Source organism: Equus asinus, chromosome 13, assembly GCF_041296235.1.
Source record: "Equus asinus isolate D_3611 breed Donkey chromosome 13, EquAss-T2T_v2, whole genome shotgun sequence".
Lineage (NCBI taxonomy): Eukaryota > Metazoa > Chordata > Mammalia > Perissodactyla > Equidae > Equus > Equus asinus.
This window is the reverse complement of record NC_091802.1, coordinates 48,486,255-48,504,720: the sequence shown is the minus strand read 5'-3', so window position 1 is coordinate 48,504,720 and position 18,466 is coordinate 48,486,255. Positions and strand designations below refer to the sequence as shown.

At 51.6% G+C, this 18,466-nt stretch overlaps 1 protein-coding gene across 2 annotated transcripts in view; it reads left to right on the top strand.

Moving 5' to 3' along the window:
• The window catches only part of CACNG5 (calcium voltage-gated channel auxiliary subunit gamma 5), a 44,969-nt gene extending 27,940 nt beyond the window's left edge, over positions 1-17,029 (top strand). The window contains exons 2-7 of one of the 2 annotated variants that reach the window (XM_044745784.2): positions 5,810-5,885; positions 7,953-8,185; positions 9,599-9,685; positions 10,607-10,747; positions 13,906-14,051; positions 14,339-17,029. In XM_044745784.2, the coding sequence (XP_044601719.1) occupies positions 7,990-8,185; positions 9,599-9,685; positions 10,607-10,747; positions 13,906-14,051; positions 14,339-14,596 (828 nt within the window). In that variant the 5' untranslated portion in view covers positions 5,810-5,885; positions 7,953-7,989 and the 3' untranslated portion in view covers positions 14,597-17,029. The remainder of the gene's footprint in view (positions 1-5,809; positions 5,886-7,952; positions 8,186-9,598; positions 9,686-10,606; positions 10,748-13,905; positions 14,052-14,338) is intronic. The other variant, XM_044745785.2, reaches the window with a different exon arrangement.
• The last annotated feature ends 1,437 nt before the right edge of the window (positions 17,030-18,466 follow it).

The following is an 18,466-nucleotide window of genomic DNA, read 5'->3' as shown; positions in this document are numbered from 1 at the left end:
TCGTTGCTTACAACAGGGAAAATTTTGGAAACAATCTAACTGTTCAGCAGTAAAGAAATGGTTATATCAGTTCTGGCGTATTCAAATCAGAGAATATATATTTTGAAGATATTAAAAATAGTGCAGAAAATATTGATATTACGGAAAGTGAAATCAGGCTATACTATGGAGTGTGCAGTATGGTTGCATTTGTAATGCATAGAAAAATGTTAATTTGCATAGAAAAGTTCTGCAAAGAAAATAATATTAATGATATGGTTACTATTATCACTACTTGGTTAGTGTTCCCTGGTTAGCTGTTCTCCCACGTTACTTGGTATCTGTGGCCATGCCTTTGGAGAAACATTGTGGACACTTCACAGGGCATTTTGTTGGGTTCTCAACAAAGTCTTGGTCAGCAATGTCTCCAGCTGGACTTCTTTTTCTGGCAAGAGCAGTGGCCTTTGGTGGGTGCCCATGATTCCTCTTGGTCCCCTATGGAATCTAGTCTACCATTAACCTCTTGCCAAACCACTAGTGAGAGGAGTTTTAGTAGACACTGATCTCGGTCCACTCCAGGAGGTTTGGGCACACAGTGTCAGAGGTGTGCCAGAGCTCTGCATCCTCAGCTCTGTAGCCTGGACTCCTGGCAGACAGGCTGGCTGTGGCTTTGCTCTTAGTCTTGAGCAGGGAGTGCTTGAAATGCAGAAAGTGTACTCCTTGGGTCTTGCTATTGTCAAAGGACAATGAGTCCTTGCCTGGCAATGCTCACATTCTCCAAAGGGCATCAGCATTGTGGCAGAGAGGGCTTGGTGGGGCCAGCATGGAAAACGGGCTACTCCTCAGCCCCCAGCCAGCAGCCTCATGACCACTTGGTGGAGTGTCTCCAACTAAGGGGGATGCCAAAATTGGGAAAGCAAGACAGTAATGACACCTAGAGGTCTCCAGGCTTCAGGTGACACACTCCCTTCTGATGCTGCACCACTGTTGGGCTTGACACTTAATAAGCACTTGACATGTTTGCTAACATTTTATTTGTTATCTGTGCCTATACAGATGCCACTCCACCCACCACAATAACACTGTTTACATCATTATGTGGAGCGGTTTAGCTCCTCAAATTATAAAAACCTACAATCTCTCCAATCCAAAAGCTTTAGTTGATACGGAGGTGAGAGAGGAGATGGGAAGGCTGAAATTTGGCAGAGGTGAAAATGAAGAAAATTTTGCAGGGGACAACTGCCATGAGGAGAGGGAATTTGCAAAGCTGGATGAGATGAGAGAGTCTGGGACATTTTGTCCCTTTTCAGGGGAAAATTTACCCTATTAAATCTTCCCTTGGCTCACTGCTCTTTGGGTTCAAGTGGTCTTACTTTCTGATTGCAGCATAGTACTGAGATGGCACGAGGTGACCCAGCCTTATTCGATTACATTTTTGTAAGTCCTCATGACAACCCTTATTAAACTCTCCCTGTTTTACAGATGAGGACACTGAGGTTCAGAGTGGTCATGTGACTTGCCCAGGAATGAAGAGAGAACTGGCATTCCAACTCTGATTTGCCTCATCCCAAAGCCCGTGTGCCATTCACTCCCCAACATAGCTGTAAATTCCAGGGATCAAAGTATGACCTCCAGGCCCTCCATCACTAAGTTACATTCTGGACAGTCACACCTGGGATTTATATCATAGTTAGGTGGTGTGAAGAAGATGCTAATTAAATGAGTAAGAAAGTTATTTTGCCAACTCCCACTGCATAACAGATGACCTCAAAACATAATGGTATAAAATTTCACTCATAATTTTGTGGGTCAGGAATTTGGGAAGTACTCAGCTGGGTAGTTCTTGCTTGGGGTTTCTCATGCAGGTGCAGTTAGATGTTGGCTGGGGCCACAGTCATCCAAAGGCTCAACTGGGCTGGACGTCAAGGATGGTTCAATCCCATCGCCGGCAGCTGATGCTGGCTGTTGGCTGGGAGCTCAGCTGGGCTGTCAACCAGAGCACCTTTGCATGGCCTCCCAAGCAGTGTTCTCAACCAGGGGCAATTTTGCTCCCCAGGGACATTTTTGTGTATTACAACTGGGGTGCTACTGGCAGCTGGTGGATAGAGGCAGGGATGCTGCTAAACATCCTGCGGTGCATATGACAGCTCCCCACAACAAAGAATTATCCAGCCCAAAATGTTAGTAGGGCTGAGGTTGAGAAACCCTGCTCTCAGGGGAGTCAGACTTCTTACATGGGAGCCGGCTTCCCCCTGAGTGAGTTCTCAAGAGAACCAGGCAGAAATCGCATCTTCTTTTATGACCCAGCCTCCAAAGTCACAGAGCATCACTTCTTTCTTGGTCTAAGCAGTCACAAACCTGCCCAGACTCAAGGGGAGGAGACATGCATGGACCCCACCTCTCAATGGGAGGAGTGTCAAAGAATTTGTGGTCACTTTTTAACCGCCATACAATGTAATAGGGATCCGCACAGTGGGAAACAGGCAGAGCCATGGGGGTTGTCCTCTGATCACCAGCTCATCCTGCTGAGAGCTGGCCACACTGATGCTGAGTCACTAGATAAGCTCATGGGAGCAGCTGCTGTAGCTGGCTCAGAAGCCCTGTCAGGAACCCCTGCTCCCCAAACCCTTCATCAAGCACTACTGGGGTTTCCCTGGGCTAGTAGGACATGGAGACCGGGATGTCTGTGTTGGATTATCCTTCCACTCTCTTTTTCCTTTTCTCCAGTTAAACCCCGTCCATCCTCCCGACCAGCCGTTCTCTAACTGGGCTCTCACTCACGCCTGTAACCTCACCTACCTGCAAGCACCTAAGCACTCGATTGCAAGTCCTTTCATTATAGGCTTGGGCAGGGAGATGTGCCGTTAGTCATTTAATCTCCACCAGACATTTCTCCTTAATTGCTAGTCATGGATGATAATTAGCAACTGTTCATTCCTGATAATTAACAAGCTAATACTTAGAGGTAATGGCACCTGGGTAATCATCTTTCAAGGCTCAAAGCTGCTGTGTCTCTGGGCCCCAAGCTCCAAAGGATAACACCACATTTCAGAGCCCAGGAGTCAGCTGGGGCCCTGCATTTTTGCTGACGAGGGCAGAGATTGGAGAATTGACAACTCTGGTCTTTAATTTCATTTTCTTCTCTGGATATAAAAATAAGACATGTTCTTTTAGAAGCTCTGTCGAGCACAGAAAAGTATACAGGCAATCAAATATACATAACCTTCTTACCTGGAAGCATCCACCGTCAACATTTGCGTTTATTTCTTCCAGTCTATGAATTCGTTTCACGGTTGAGTTCATGTTAAATGAACATGTGGTTTTACATCCAGCTTTATTCGTCTAATATTATAGCGTAAACACCTTCTCTGGTGTAGCAGCTTATAAGAATGTCTGCCTCCCCCATCAGAACATCAAATGAACGTTGTAGATGAGGGAGGGGACTTATGGGAGGAAGCCGCGGCCACCTAAAAGCGAACGCTTGGCCAAGGGCCTGACCATGCGGGGACCAGGAAGTCATTCCCGACCAGAGCGTCTTCAAGGGGACTCCTGTCCCTGCCCCATCAACTGAACACACTGGGTGGGAGGATGCATGCACCACATGCGTGGTTATGTAGGAAATAAGACTGGGTGTGAACTAAGATGTAAATGATGGCGTTGTTTGCAGAGTGGGGAAATACAGGTAATTTCCATCTTCTGCCTTGTAATTTTCTGTGAGGTACAGAGGAAAAAGCATTGGATCAGCATTCAGAAGATTTCCAGTTCACACTCTTGTCGGTCCATGGAACCAGCTGGCTGATCTCAGATCAGCCTCCCCTCTGGACCTTGATTTCTTTATATGCCGTTTAAGGGAAATGCGAGTCTTTCTGCCCTAACAGGTAGTTTTCAGAATCAGAAATGCTGAGTCAGCGCACCTCCATGAAACTGATACGAGAAGATTTGCCAGGTGTCTCCTAATAGTCAGCCCAGTAGGCTCAAGAGACAGCCCTGATGTAACACTTGGCCATTGACAAAGACAATCTTGCAAAACATTGTGCCCTATGCATTTCTAGATTCCCTAGTGACCTACCTTGGCTGTACCTCTTCACCTCAACACTTCTTGAACCCGTTGATTTCTTTGATAGGGAGATGGTGTAGCAGGAGCATAGACTTTACCGAAACGTAAACCTGGGTTTAAAGCCACGGTCTGTCACCCATCTGTGACGTCCTATAGGCTACTTAACATCTCTGAGCTTCAGTTTCCCCGTCCACAAAATGGGGCTGAATACTACCCACTTCTGGGGTTGCTGTGAGGTCCTGATGAGCTACTTTACGTAAAGGGCTTTGCGGTAGTCAGTCAACAGTATTAGTTATTTATAAGTAAATGTGATTTCAAAATAGAAGCATACCTACAGTTGTGTAATGAAGAAGAGTGTTACTTTTCACTCCGTGTGGAGTTCCCTGAATTTGGTACATGCTCTGGAAGGGGGCTCTGCAGTTTCCCGAGCCCACTCCAGCCCCCACGCTCTGCTGCTGTAGCGCTGGCGGCCAGTCAGCTTAAGCCTCTTCTTTTATTTCCTGCTTTTATAGATTCAGATCCAATCTTCTCCCCACTTCATCTTTCCAAACCCCTAAGATCTGGATCTTTTTTGTCTCTCTGCTAAGCTTACCATTCAAATTGGCGGTTCAGCTCCGGCCTCACACCAGCCGGCGTGTTTCGGAAGCCCTGATCCGTCTGCCCTGCAGGAAAACGGGCTTATTTAGCCCAGTACTGCTTACTCGTAATTCCTTATACCAGGATCATGCTTCAGATTTTTCAAAGCACAGTCATATCTGCCTTTGCGTTTGCTCTCCCAGCAGTTTGTGGAGTGGGCAGGGCAGGGCTTGTCCTTCTTCCTGGGGTGCAGCATCGTTCCCAAAGTGGATTTCACAGGACAGGACGCCATTTTGTGGACAGATAAGTTTGCAAAACACTGGAATGAGCACAGCTAAACAGGCTTTTCAGGCTTTTCACATATTCATGTGCAATGTGATTCTTCAAGACCTCGACGCGGTGCTTCCTAAGCTTTTTTTCACCAGCGTCCTTTTTGCTAGAATATTCCATGGAAGTACTGCTCCATGGAACCCACTTTGGAAAACACTCCTAGGGGTAGCACAAGAAAGGTCTTGAGAATAAGGCGGGGTGAGGTTCAAATGCAGGCACCACCACTTGCTAGCTGAGTGACCTTGAGCAAGTTTTTTAACCTCTCTGATCATCAATTTGCTCACCTATAAGATGGGGATGGTAATAGAGTTGTAAGGATTAAAATAGAGAGTCAAGTGCTCAGCAGAATGCGTAACAATGATAAACACTCAGTGTACTTTAGCTTTTATTATTATTCTCTTCTTTGTGTCACCTGGGAGAATAATGGGCTGCAGAAAGGTTAGTGGTCCACCGTGACACAGCTTTAGTGACAGAGCTGAGTATGAAGTCCAGGCCTCTTGCCTCTCAGTTCAAGCCTCTCTGCAGCATGTGGGGCTGTCACTGTCATTCGGGCGTCTTATCCATTTCTTCTCTCCTTCCCTGACCTCCACTAACCATCCTTGGGGTTCTAATTCCCTTCCCTCTGGCAGATAATGGTGGTTTGCAAACCTCAAACATAAGTGAAAGTTCTTAGTAAACCACTATAAAAATCTTGATTATTGTTATCCACATCACTCTGCATCCCACTGACCATGTAGCCATCTCCCTAGGGCTCCTCCAGGCAGCCTGCCCTGCCCGCCCCCTCCTCCTGGGGACCCAGGCTCCGTCTGTTGTGATGCTGCCCCATCTGTGTTATAGTCGTGATGCCGTTGTTTCCTGTTTTCCCAGCTGGTGAACTCTGCAAGCAACAGTGCCTCCGATTCCTTTGCTCCTCTGCAGCAGCAAGCACAGGACTCCACCCATAGTAGGTCCTTTATTAGATCCTTGTAACCCAATCAGGAGCCAAGCCGTCCCGCTCCCCACCTTCTTCCCTCCCCACCTTCTCCCCTCCCCACTACTGCAAGGAGAATGACTTGGCTTGGTGGGGAGGGCTGGCTGTTTCGCATTTCATGTTTCCGTTCTTTGTCAAAGCCAATGCAGAAGGATTGGCTTGGATTAAACCCCCATGCCCTGGGACCTGGAGGACAAGTGCCTTTGCCTCCACGCACTCACACACATCTCCAGGAAGCCAGCGTGAGGCTCGTTCTATAGATCAAACTCTCCCATGGTCAGCTGACGGGGCAGGGCCGGTGCTGTGGAATCAGGGCCAGGATGTGCCCCCTTCTTGCAAAGAGCACCCATTTTCTTCCACTTCTCTCTTCTCCGCTCCTGCAGCGGGCTCAGACTCCGCCCATGAATCAAGCCTCCAGACTAGAGTGAGGCTTCTGTCCCTTTTCAGCTGGCTCAGCCAGGATACACCTGTGTCTTAGCTGAGATATGATGCCTTGCCTTGGGTGGGGCTCCTGGGTCACCACTGGGGCCCCAAGCTTCGTGGCCCCACCTTCCATCACATGCACTGTGGCACCTGATGCTTTCCTGACCATTTACATCTTGTTTCAAAATTTCTGACTTTGTGTTATAGCAAGAGGCCAATGAGAGATGCTGACAGCCTGGCAACACTGCGAGCATGACCGCCTTAGGCAGGACCCACTGTTTGAGTTGCCCTAGGCTCCACCCTCTTCTAGAAATGGCCTTGCTGCCCCCTCCTGCCCCACTGGATGACCTCTTCTGGGCTCTCATCGTATCCTGGATGTTCCCCATCATGGCAATTACAACACCGTCGTGGAGTCACCTGCCTGCTTGGCACAGTGCTTCTCAGACTTCGGCAAATATGCAACTCACCTGGATCTTGTTGAAATGCAGATTGTGATTTAGAAAGTTGGAGGGGCCTGAGGGTCTGCATTTCTAACAAGCTCCCGGGTGATGCTGATGCTGCTGGTCCACAGATCACACTTTAAGTAGCAAAGATCAATTGTTCTCAACTTGGGCTGCACGTTAGAATCCCCAGGAGCATTTAAAAGATGCTATTGCCCCCATATGAGCCCGGCTGCACTGGAATCTCTCGGAGCGTCACCCAGGCATTAGGGATTTTTAGACACTCCCTGGGTGATTCCAGATTGCAGCTGGCGTTCAGAGCCCTGAGCTGGGCTGTGGGCATCCATCTGCCTTGCTCCTCATTTTTGCTCAGCTCCGAGCCCAGTGCCCAGCCCTGGCAGGTATCACTAGGTGTGCCCATGGCTCACCTTGTGTAGACTCTTGGCCTCTCCCAGAGGTTCAGAGCTGGCTCCTGCCAGTAGCGCATGCTGAGCAGGCCAGAGTCAGACGGTTTCTGATTCGGGGGTTTAGAAGGCCCGCTGGACTTGGACTGTGGTGTGGCTTCTTTAGGTCGACCCAGAGCTACAACTGATTAGAGTGCACGAGGAAGACACCTTCCCCAGAAGCTTTCTCTGCCCCTCCACCTCTTCCCAGAGCTGCTGCCACTTCCGCTTCTGGATCCTGCTGCTCTCTGGCAGTGTGCACTTGAGCCTCAGAGTCCTTCTCAACACAGAGTCCACCCCAGCAGAGTTTACGCCCCCATTCCTCCTGGCTGCTCCCTGAGCTCTTGGGCAGATCTCAAGCTGCATTTTGATTGCTTAGAGGGTGCCTTTGTGCTTCTAGACAGGAACTCTTCAGGAGCAGGATAGTGTTGTGTCCATCTTATCTCCCGTGTCGGCACAGTGGTTTACTGAATGAATGAATGGACGGCCTTATCCAGCAAGGGGGACTCCCAGAGAGGAAAGGGGGCCCCTCGTAGTGGCCTGTCAAGAAAGCTGTGAATTCGTGACAGAGAGAGGCAGAGGGTGGCACCCCTGTCTTGGTGGCAGGGCATCCGGGGCGCTGGCCTGCTGGTCTTCATCCATCCATTTAGCCGGGTTACTGCCCAAGGCCTCTCATCTTGTCCCCCTCTGAACCGTAGCTGCCACTGCCTGCTCCCCCTCTCTCTTCCCCGCAGAGCCCTCCCTGCAGGCCACCCACCGAACAGCAGGAAGATGAGCACCTGCGGGAGGAAGGCCCTGACGCTGCTGAGCAGCGTCTTTGCCGTCTGTGGCCTGGGCCTCCTGGGCATCGCTGTCAGCACCGACTACTGGCTGTACCTGGAGGAGGGTGTGGTCCTGCCCCAGAACCAGAGCACAGAGGTCAAGATGTCCCTGCACTCGGGCCTGTGGCGTGTCTGCTTCCTCGCAGGTAAGGGCACCGGGTTGGGGACAGCTCTGCCCCTGAGTGAGGAGCAGCCCCTCCCCCAGGGAAAACCCGCCCAAGAGGTGCCCCGCTGGGGAGAGGTGCCCTTGTGGGAAGGAGGCAGTTCACCACGGGCAGTCCTCTGGGCGGTGCTCCCTGCAGTAGCCAAGACCCATTCCAAACCTGAGCCCTACTCGCGACGTCCATTTGAACAAGTCCTCCCGTCTCGCGGGACCTGGCTCTTCCCATCTGGAGGACCCACGTAATCACGCCTTCCCCACCCTCTGCCTCGCAGGCTGGATGAGGCTGACCTCGCTCAGGTCCGAACATGCCTTTGCATGCCTTAGCTCCCTGAATTATTGATCTCAGGCCTCCCCACAACACTGCCGGGCAAGACTTATTATTATTTCCATTTTACAAGTGAGGAAATGAAGATTCAGGGGGCAAAGGAAGTCTCCTTGGCTCCACGTCCCTTGTCTTCACTAGTTTACAGGATGGGAAATACTTATTAGTTTCTCTGCTCCTATTCCAGGAAACAGCAGAGAGAAAAAGATGCAGGTCCTTCTGACTATGCAAGATGGTGCTGGCCTTGATCCTGCCTCTCTGGGCCACCTGCCAGCTTGCCAGGGCCTCTCTGGACTTTTGAGTTGTTACTCCAAGGGCTCTGTCCTTTATCCCTTTATCACAGCCCGAAAGAGCATCTCTGTGCCCGGTGAGACTGGCCGCAAGCCTGGGCTGCCAGAATCGCCAGTGTGGTCACTGAGCCCTTCCTGGAAGGCCCTGGAACCTACGTGTGCATTGAGCAGAGGGAGCTCTTGGTCCTCCCAGCTTTGGGGAGAGAGGTGTGCTTGGTACCCACCACTACTGAGCAGGGAGGACCCCTGCTTGTTGCATCTGCATTGGGAATAGCATCCAAGACTCACCTCCCCTCCCACTGCCCCAGACTGTGTGGCTTTGGTCTCTGCTTAAATCTGAAGCAGAGTTTGAAGTCACTGGCTCCCAAAGTGGTTGACCAGGCTTTTGGGGTTCTGCTCTATGATACCCACACTGGGGAATCGAAGCCAGCCATGCACTGTCATCAGCTCAGTTGGTCCCAGGGTGACAAGATGGCCACCAGGAGTTTTGCTCAACCTTGCGTTTGCAGGCTGACCGCTTTTCCTGTGGCTCTCGGTGCTTGGGTCCATCTTCACAGATGCAGTGGTATGTCTCCAGCAAAGGTGTGATGTCAGGATGTGCTCCCAACCCTTGCTGTGGGCCATCAACTAGGGACGGGAGCCCCTAGGGTTTGGATCCAGCCCAGGTGCAGATACACAGCGGGTCAAAGATTCTGGTAGCATTTGGAAACACCATTTGAATATACTAACTTCAAATCCATGTTCAAGAAGAACCTGGAAATGGAAATGATTCTTATCTTCCTAGGTGAGGAGCGGGGACGCTGCTTCACCATAGAATATGTGATGCCTATGAACACCCAGCTGACGTCCGAGTCCACGGTCAACGTTCTAAGTAGGTGCCTGGGACTTTCCAACTGGGCCACTGGCTGGACAGAGCGAAGCAGGGCAGAGGGAAGAGTCAGGGTGACCAGCTTGTTTCTTGAGATCTGAGGCCCTTGGACTCGGCTGGTTGTGCTGGCCAGAGCTTGCCCTGCAGATTGTTTACCCAGTGGTGGTGACAGGCTGCTGGAGTCTCCCAGTCTCCTGAGCCAGGCGAGTGAGAGGGCGTCCATCCCCAGTGTCTTAGTCTGTTGGGGCCGCTATAACAAAATGCCACAGACCGGGCAGCTTATAAACAACAGAGATTTATTTCTCTCGGTTCCAGAGACTTGAAGTCCAAGATCAAGGTGCCAGCACAGTCACGTTCTGGTGAGGCCGTCTTGCTGGTTCATAGCTGGTGCCTTCTGTCTGTGTCCTCACGTGGTGGAAGGGGCGAGGGGGCTCTGTGGGGTCTCCTTTGTAAGAGCACTAATCCCATTTATGAGGGCCATGCTCATGACCTCAGCACATCCCAGAGGCCCCACCTCCTGCTACCATCAACTGGGCATTAGGTTCCAACAGAAGATTTTGAGGGGACACAGACGTTCAGACCAGAGTCCCCAGGGAACTGAACTCAGCTCCCAGTGAGAGTGACTTCCCGGCCTCAGCCTCACCAGGGCTGGTTCTGAGCCCTGGAGTGAACTTGCAGTACAATTCTGACATTAATCACCCCGAGTCGGCACGGACTCCACAGGCTAAGGGCTAAGGGCCAACCATCCTGTCAGCACTGGGAGGTCCCAGGCCATCCAAGGAGGGGCTGGAGCGCAGGGAGCTCATGCCCCGTGGGGGCTTTGGGGACCAGCTGGTAGATGCTGCCAGGAACACTCGACCCAGGAGGGTGAGTGGTGAGGAAGGCCAGTGGGAGCTGACAGCATCCTTTTGTCCCCTTGATTAGAAATGATTCGCTCGGCCACACCGTTCCCTCTGGTCAGCCTCTTCTTCATGTTCATCGGGTTTATCCTGAGCAACATCGGACACATCCGTCCCCACAGGACCATCCTGGCCTTTGTCTCCGGCATCTTTTTTATCCTCTCGGGTAAGCTGTGTTGTTTTCTTGCACACACGCTGGACTTACGCAGCTCTGCTCTGGGAAGTCCTGGTCACGGCTGTGGGTCCCTCCTCCCCCGCCCCGGCACCGGACCAGCTGAGGCGGTGACCCAGGCAGAATTGAGTCAGAGCTGGAGGAGACTTCTCGTGACCTCGGACCCACCTGTTAACGCTGGGGGAGGAGTGACCTGACAGGCTCACGCTGGGGCAGAGCTGGGGTTAGAACCCGGGTTCCTGCCTCACCCTTCACCATCACGCCCACTTACTTTTTAGTTGCCACTGATAATGAGTATTCCTGTTCTTGAAGGGGCTACGTCTTTGTGGTTTTTCATGAAAAATGAATACTGTCTGCCTTTGGAATAATGGCCCCTTCACCTCCCAGCCCTCCATTATCCTCAGGTGACTCCTGCTGTCCCCTTCACTTTCCAGTCACACCCCACACCCTGGGCCCTCCCAGGGCCCTTCAACATGGACCTGTCTTCCTGGACAGACACCAGGTTATGCTTCAGCATTCATTCTTTCTTTCATTCGTTCATCTGTTCATTCATTCACGATGTCTACTGGGCCTTATCCTGGGCTCTGGTGTCACTGCCCACAGAGAGGTCAGTGCAATGGGAGACACAAACACGCCCACAGGAAATGTGACCACAGCATGGAAAGGGCTGGGAGGGCCGTCAGCAAGGACTGTACTGGGGCCAAGAGCAGTGGCTGAGACTAAGGCCAAGAGTTGGTCAGGGAAGACTTCCAGGAGAGGGTGAGCAAGAGTGAGTTAGGGAAGTGTGGTTGGGGTGGGGGCAGGGAGGGAGCCTGGAGGAAAGAAAGAGGATGAAGCGCTGGGGAGACTAAGCACAATCACTCCTCATTGGGTCAGGAGTGTAAGGAGGGATGTGGTGTGAGGAGACACGGGGGACGGCCTCTCAGGTCGCCTTATGGATTTTGGACTTGTGAGAAGCCTCAGAAGGACTAAAGCTGAGGAATGATGTGATCAGATCTGCGGATTCTAGAATGACCCCCTGGGGAGTAGAGTGGGAGGGTAGAGCAGGACAGGAGGCAGGGGGACCAGGCAGGAGGCTATTTGAGTGGCACAGGAGAGAGGTGATGGTGGCCCAAACTGAGGGGACGATAGTAGAGAAGAGAGAAATGAGAGGATCCAAGTGACATTTGGGAGGCTATCTCATCAGGACTGGGACCAGGCTTTCAAGGGAAGAGTCAAGGGTGAGTACCAAGTTCTTGGGCGCTGGGTGGATGGCGCAGCGCATCACTGATCTGGGGATTACAGGAGAAGGAGCAGATTCAGGGCAGAGGTCATGAGTTCGTGTGGGCAATGCTGAGTTTGAGATGTCCATGGAACATCTGGGAAGAGGCGTCTAGAAGGCTGCTTGAGGTCAGGGTCTGGGGCTCATGGAAGTGGCCTGGACCAAAGAGAAAGATTTGGGAGCTGTCATCCTAGGGAGTAGGAGGGGGAACCATGGATGTGGATGAGGTTACTCACAGGGAGTGCATGGAGTGAGAAGGGAAGGGAATGTAGTAAGTAAAGTAGGCTCTTTCTCCCCTTCAAGGTGACCTGTGCATTTTCATCAGGACCCTTTTTTGGGGAGATAATTCCTCAGGCCAAAGGAGTGACTTTCTGGGCATGTATTTTAGGTGCCCTGGAGCCCTGGACTTGTTGATAAAGGGAGGAGATGCTCAGATGGAAGATAGGTAGGTGGATGGCTTGAGTAATGGATGGATGGATGGATGGATGGATGGTAGAAAGAGGAGAGGAAAAACAGCTCTTGGACGCCAGGTATTCTGATTGCCACCTGACTCCCAAGCCAATTTAGGTTTCTTTTCCCAACATTTTCTTGACAATATAGCTTGGGAGCCAAGTGGCAGTCAGCATGCCTGATGCCCAAGAGCTTTTCTTCCTTTCTCCTTCTATCCATCCATCCTTTCTTCCATTCATGTCCATCAATTTTTCAGCCCACCCACCCACCCATCTTCCACTCATTCTTCCAGTTATTAATCCATTCATCCACCCTTCCATCCATCAATCCAACAAATATTTCTTGAGCACCTGCAGTGTCCTCAGCCCACCCTCTGCAGGGTGATATTTCCACCTAGTCCAAAAGGTACCGACCCAGGGTTAAGCAATTCCTTTCTTTTCCTATGAACTTCACAAAAGTCAAGGCTATACAGTAGCTTCGAGGCACCTGAAGTTTCTCAGGAGCAGGCTACAGGATTAGAAATCTCAGATTGAACTGGGCCACGTGAAGTTATTTTAATGATAACAATAGATTTATGATTAGTATAACAATAGATTGGACCAGCAATGATTCAAGTACGAGTTTAACTGCTGAGGATGGCTTGAATCACACTTATTTTCCTTTAACGTTCATCCTTCAACATGCCCTAGTTTAATCATGTGAATGGAATTAAACCTGAACAGCTCAAAACAGAGTAATTAATTATGTCCTGATTCAATTACAGTCACTAATTGGCGAGACTGATGGCCTGAGGCGGTCATTTGTACAGTGGCGGTAGGAGTTTGGGTCCCACTGGCCTCTTGATTTAATGCTTGCCAGAATCTGGACAAACTCTCTTTACCTCTCCCGCCTAAATCTCTCAATAGGCCACACCAGCGGTCAGGTGGGAGGCATAGACCATGGGCCACTTGGTCTCCACAGTGATGTCACCACCCACTGCTGGAGACAGCGATTGGAGGCCCCGGCTGCCTCTGCTGAGGGAGGCTATTTTATTCCTCAGTTTAGCAAAAGCCACTTGCCAGCTCAGTGGTTCTCGCTCTTAGTTACATTAGCATCACCAGGGGAACATTTAAGACAATACAGTGCCAGGAGCCCCGCCCAGGCCAAGTGACCGAGAATGCCCAGGGCTGGGGCTCAGGCGTGTATGTCTGACAGGCGATTCTAGTGGGCAGGTGGGGTGAAAGGCATCGGGCCTACCATGGCTCAGGAGGTGGCGGTCAGGGAGCTTTCTTACCTGCAACTATTGCTTTCTAGAAGGTAACGGTCTAAACAGGGACTTCAGGAGGAGAGTATTGTTACCACAAGGCCGGTTGCTTTCTTCTTGTACCCCAAGGGGAGGTGGGTGCCCCCTCAGCAAACTCCCCAGGCCTCTTCACTGAGCAGCCCCTTGCCCTTGACCCAGGCCTCTCTCTCGTGGTGGGCCTGGTGCTCTACATCTCCAGCATCAATGATGAGATGCTCAACAGGACCAAGGACGCAGAGACCTATTTCAACTACAAGTACGGGTGGTCGTTTGCCTTCGCTGCCATCTCCTTCCTTTTAATGGAGGTAAACCCCTTCCCACAGGCTGGGTGGGGAGTGGGGCACTGCCCGGGCTGAGCGGGAGGAGGGAGACGCTCTACACACATCCTGGACCACCCACTTGACTGCCCTTCCTCCCCAGAATGTGTCACTGTCTTACCTTCTGGGGTCTGCTCCATCCAGCACGTCCCAGCGCCCTGCTCCTGTCGCCAACTCCGCATCCACTCCCCTCCCTCTCCAGCTGCTCTCGTGGCTGCGTCCTGCACAGACAGGCCCCCAGCAGTGAGCTGTCCTCTGCTTTCTCCTCACTGTAGAGTGCTGGGGTGATGTCTGTGTACCTGTTCATGAAGAGGTACACCGCCGAGGACATGTACAGGCCTCACCCAGGCTTCTACCGCCCACGTCTGAGCAACTGCTCTGATTACTCGGGCCAGTTCCTGCACCCGGACGCCTGGGTGCGGGGCCGCAGCCCCTCTGACATCTCCAGCGACGCCTCCCTGCAGATGAACAGCAACTACCCAGCCTTGCTCAAGTGCCCCGACTATGACCAGATGTCATCTTCCCCCTGCTGAGCCTCGCTGCCTCCGTCCCTGGACTCTGGACAGTGGACAGCCCTTCCCATGCTCCCCTGCTGGCCTGTGAGCCCCAGGCCCTTGGTGGACAGGCCCAGGCTGCCCCTGTGCTTTGCTGTCGTCACTTGACCCATGTCGCCTCCATGCTTCCCCAGCGTAGCTCTAACTGCCCCAGGGAGTGTCAGGGGTCGGAGCCCGCGGGCAAGCTGATTGGCTGAAAGCATGGGTGTAGCCCCGCCTGTTGAGTGCCCATCTCCAGCAGCTCTCCCCTTACCTGGGAGAGGTGTTCCAGCTCTGTATTTGTCCCTGCACACCTGACCTCATGGCCCCAGGCCAAGGCCAGCTCTAAGATGCCAAATTCCTTACACACACCCAGCTGGACTTGTGTGCTGGCCAACTGGCCTGGCCCTCACGTTCATGATCTGGGCCATCGGGTCAAAAGGTGACTGCGATATGGAGGTCTGGCTGGTTTGGAATCGTCAGGCAGCGTTCCTTGTGAAATCCTTTATTCTTTTTTGTCACCCACATCCCCCCATACAAGACAGCTGTCCATGCTCTCCGCCTCCCTTGCCCCCTCCGCCCGCGCAGGCTGTGAATTTTTCTCCTTCTCCTCTCACCAGAACTCAGCTGCCCCTGCCTTGGTCCCTAAGGGGCTATGGGTGTGTCTGAAGCCACTCTGATAAAGTCACGAATAGGTGTTAATGGCTGATGAAGTCTTAATATATATGGCCCTTGATAACATATTTAACAGGGGTCTTTAAAGCCTTACCCCAAAGAAGTGACTCTGACTGAGAATTTCAGAATTTGGCTGGTCTGAGTTGATATTACCAGGCACTGTTTCCAGCCCTGGGGATACTGTCCCTGCTCGCATGAGCAATATTTCTGGTCCCAGGCTCTAAAATCTAATCATGTAGACAGATGTCTATACCACCTAGATGGAAGGCAGCTTTCAAAGAGGCTTCCTGGGATTTGGAGCCGCATTTGCCAACACCTGGTGCATTTTGAGTCAAAACAAGCCAGATTTGGAATGATCCAGCTGCTCTCCTGAGGATGCCCGTGAACATTTGGGGGGTGCCAATTTAATCCTAATATAGGGCAGTGTCTGCTTCCTGGGCACGGGACATATGTAGGCAGATAGATGCTTCTAGAAGATGAGGCAGCTTGAAGCCTGTTTTCCTGGGAGGAAACCTGAGCTGGCAGGTGTGACGCACCTTCCGTGAGGTGAGGGGGGATAGTGGAAAGGTCACTGCAGGACGTGACCCCCTTGGTTCTCCAGGCGTCTTCTCAGCTTGAGCATTTTCGGTTTTGAGATTTTGAGTAGCAAAGCAATGCCGGACTCTCGCCTGTGTATTTTTGCCGTGCCCGCTTTTCTTTCTCCTGCTCTCTTTAAGGTGTCACGAGCATCTGGTGCACAAAGCCATGGTGAGCTCTGAGCAGGAGTGCAGAAACCCACACATCTGGCACGTGCAGCCTTCGGAAGGGCAGTGCGTCCATCTGCTCGGGCCACCATAGCAAAGGCCACAGACTAGAGGACTTAAACGACCGACATTTATTTTTTCCCAGTTCTGGAGGCCGGAAGTCCGAGATCAAAGTGTCAACAGATCTGGTTTCTCCCAAGGCCTCTCCTTGGCTTGCAGATGGCCAGCTTCTTGATGTGTCCTCATAAGGTCTTTTCTCTGTGCACGTGCAGGCCCCTGGTGTCCAGATTCCCTCTGAAAAGGACACCAGTCAGACTGAATGAGAGCCCACCCTAACAAACTCCTTTTAACTTAATCACCTGTTTAAGGGCCCTGTCTCCACATACAGCCGCATTCTGAGGTACTGGAGGTGAGGGCCTCAGCATATGAATTTGGGGAGAGGGGCACAGTTCAGCCCGTAGCAGGCAGGTTGCTTGTAGCTGGATTATTGTATTTGATTCACAGCACAGTAGGGGGGAAAGATAAAGGAGGCCGATTCTGGTCCCGGTTTAGCTACTCTCTCCACGTGGATCCTTGGGCAATGCTTTCTGCCCTGAGGGGCTTGGCCTGATTTATTTCCAAGCCCCCCTCCAGCACACTCACTCCCAACTCTAATGATTCAGCCTCATGTAGAAAGCTCCAGATTGCCCTCATATGTGACTTTTCATCCCTCGCCTCTAGAGCCCCAATTTTCCCCTCCACTGGCACCTGCAATGACTGTTGTACTCTCTGGTCACTGTTTACAGAATAGCACGGAAACCACATTCTCCTGGCACAGAGGAGTCGGATGGTGAACTTGGAGACCATTAGGTAGCGTTTCCAAACTGGACAGTTATTTAGATGAGCTCTACTCCAGTTCTTGTCAATGTAATGAGCTCCTCAGATGCCCTTTTCTCTCCCTCCAGCACTTTCTCTGTCACTGTGCCAGCCTTGTTTTTGTGCACATGGAAAAAATAGAATCTACTCCTGCACACAAGCTGACTGTTGACTGTGACATCATTAGGGCCTTCGGTGGCCTGGATGCTGAGCTGCTAAATCAAGCAGCTGGTACCCAGGAACGGGCAGTTTACACTTACCTTCGGGACAGGTTCTTGGTCGTTGTCTTCCCTCGTGGGGGAGGGGTGAATGTATCAATAATTGTGCAGCCACTACAGTTTTCGTTCTATCTGTAAATTAATCTCAGAACTGGGGTCTATTTGCAGCCTTTCTACAATAGAAAGACTTTTATCAGATATTAAAGTGTGCAAACTCAACTCAGAAATCATAAATTAGGGCCCCTTCCTCAATACACTTTCCGATCTTTTATTTCCTCAAGCACTTAAAAAGTACATTGATAAGTCTATTTTTTCACCCCAAGAAAATGGGAGAGGGAGACTAATACATCTCAGTCTGATGAGTTATGGGATAAAATCACCCGGTCACCAGTCGTCAGGATGTTGGCTCCCTCCCACCAGGAACTCACCAGCCTCCTTTCTGCCCCAGGGGTGAGTCAGTGAGGCCCCCCTACTACCACCATATGGATGGTCTATTATCAGGGCTGCGCATGGAGTGGAGGCCAAGTGGTCGGGGGCCCTTCTGGCAGAGTAAGGTCTCTGGATCCCACATACCGCTGCGCCAGGAACCCAGACCGCTGCTCTGCGACCCTGTGTAAGTAAAGCCTGATCTCCCTGTCTGCTCTGAAGCTGAGATGTTCTGCCTGGGCGGCCCTGCCCTGGCTATTTGCATATAGCGGGCCGTCTGCTCCCAGGCCGGCCATGGACCCCACTGTTCAGAGCCCTGACAGCCCTTGGGACCTCAGTTTTTTCATTCATATAATGAGGGAGTTGGATAAAATCATCCCCAGGCTCTGTCCCCAACTCTAAAGGCTGCAAGTTTTACAGGCAAAACCCAACCAAGCCCCAGTGATGGACCCACAGGCCCTGCCTCCTGCCAGGGGCACCGAGACGACACCCCAAAGAAAATGAAATTTGGATAAGAGAGCAGAAACTTGGGGGCCCCAAGGAAGAACAAGGTTGTATATAATGAAGTGCAAATAGCAGGCCCCGAGAGTAGCAGGAGAGAGGAGCAAAAGGCCGAAGGCAGAAGTCAGCTGCCCCGTTCCTTCCTCTCAGCCATAGGGGAAGGGGGGAGGGGCGAGCGTCTGCACCCCATGTCTGCCCTCCTGGACCATGTATGGGGAGTGAGGCCCTGCTCCAGCCAACTCCAGAGGTTTAAGAGCAGATTCAAGGTCAAGAGGCACCAGTTTCATGCTAGAGGAAAGGCAGAGAGATGCTTTCTGGCTGAAATATACCCAAGATGTGACTATGTATATTAGGTGATGCAAATTCCCCAGGTGGGAGTTGGGTGAGGGGAGGGAGTTGATGGTTTCCTGGAAAAGCTCATCCAAAACTGATGTGGAAGGCTCAGCCTCAGC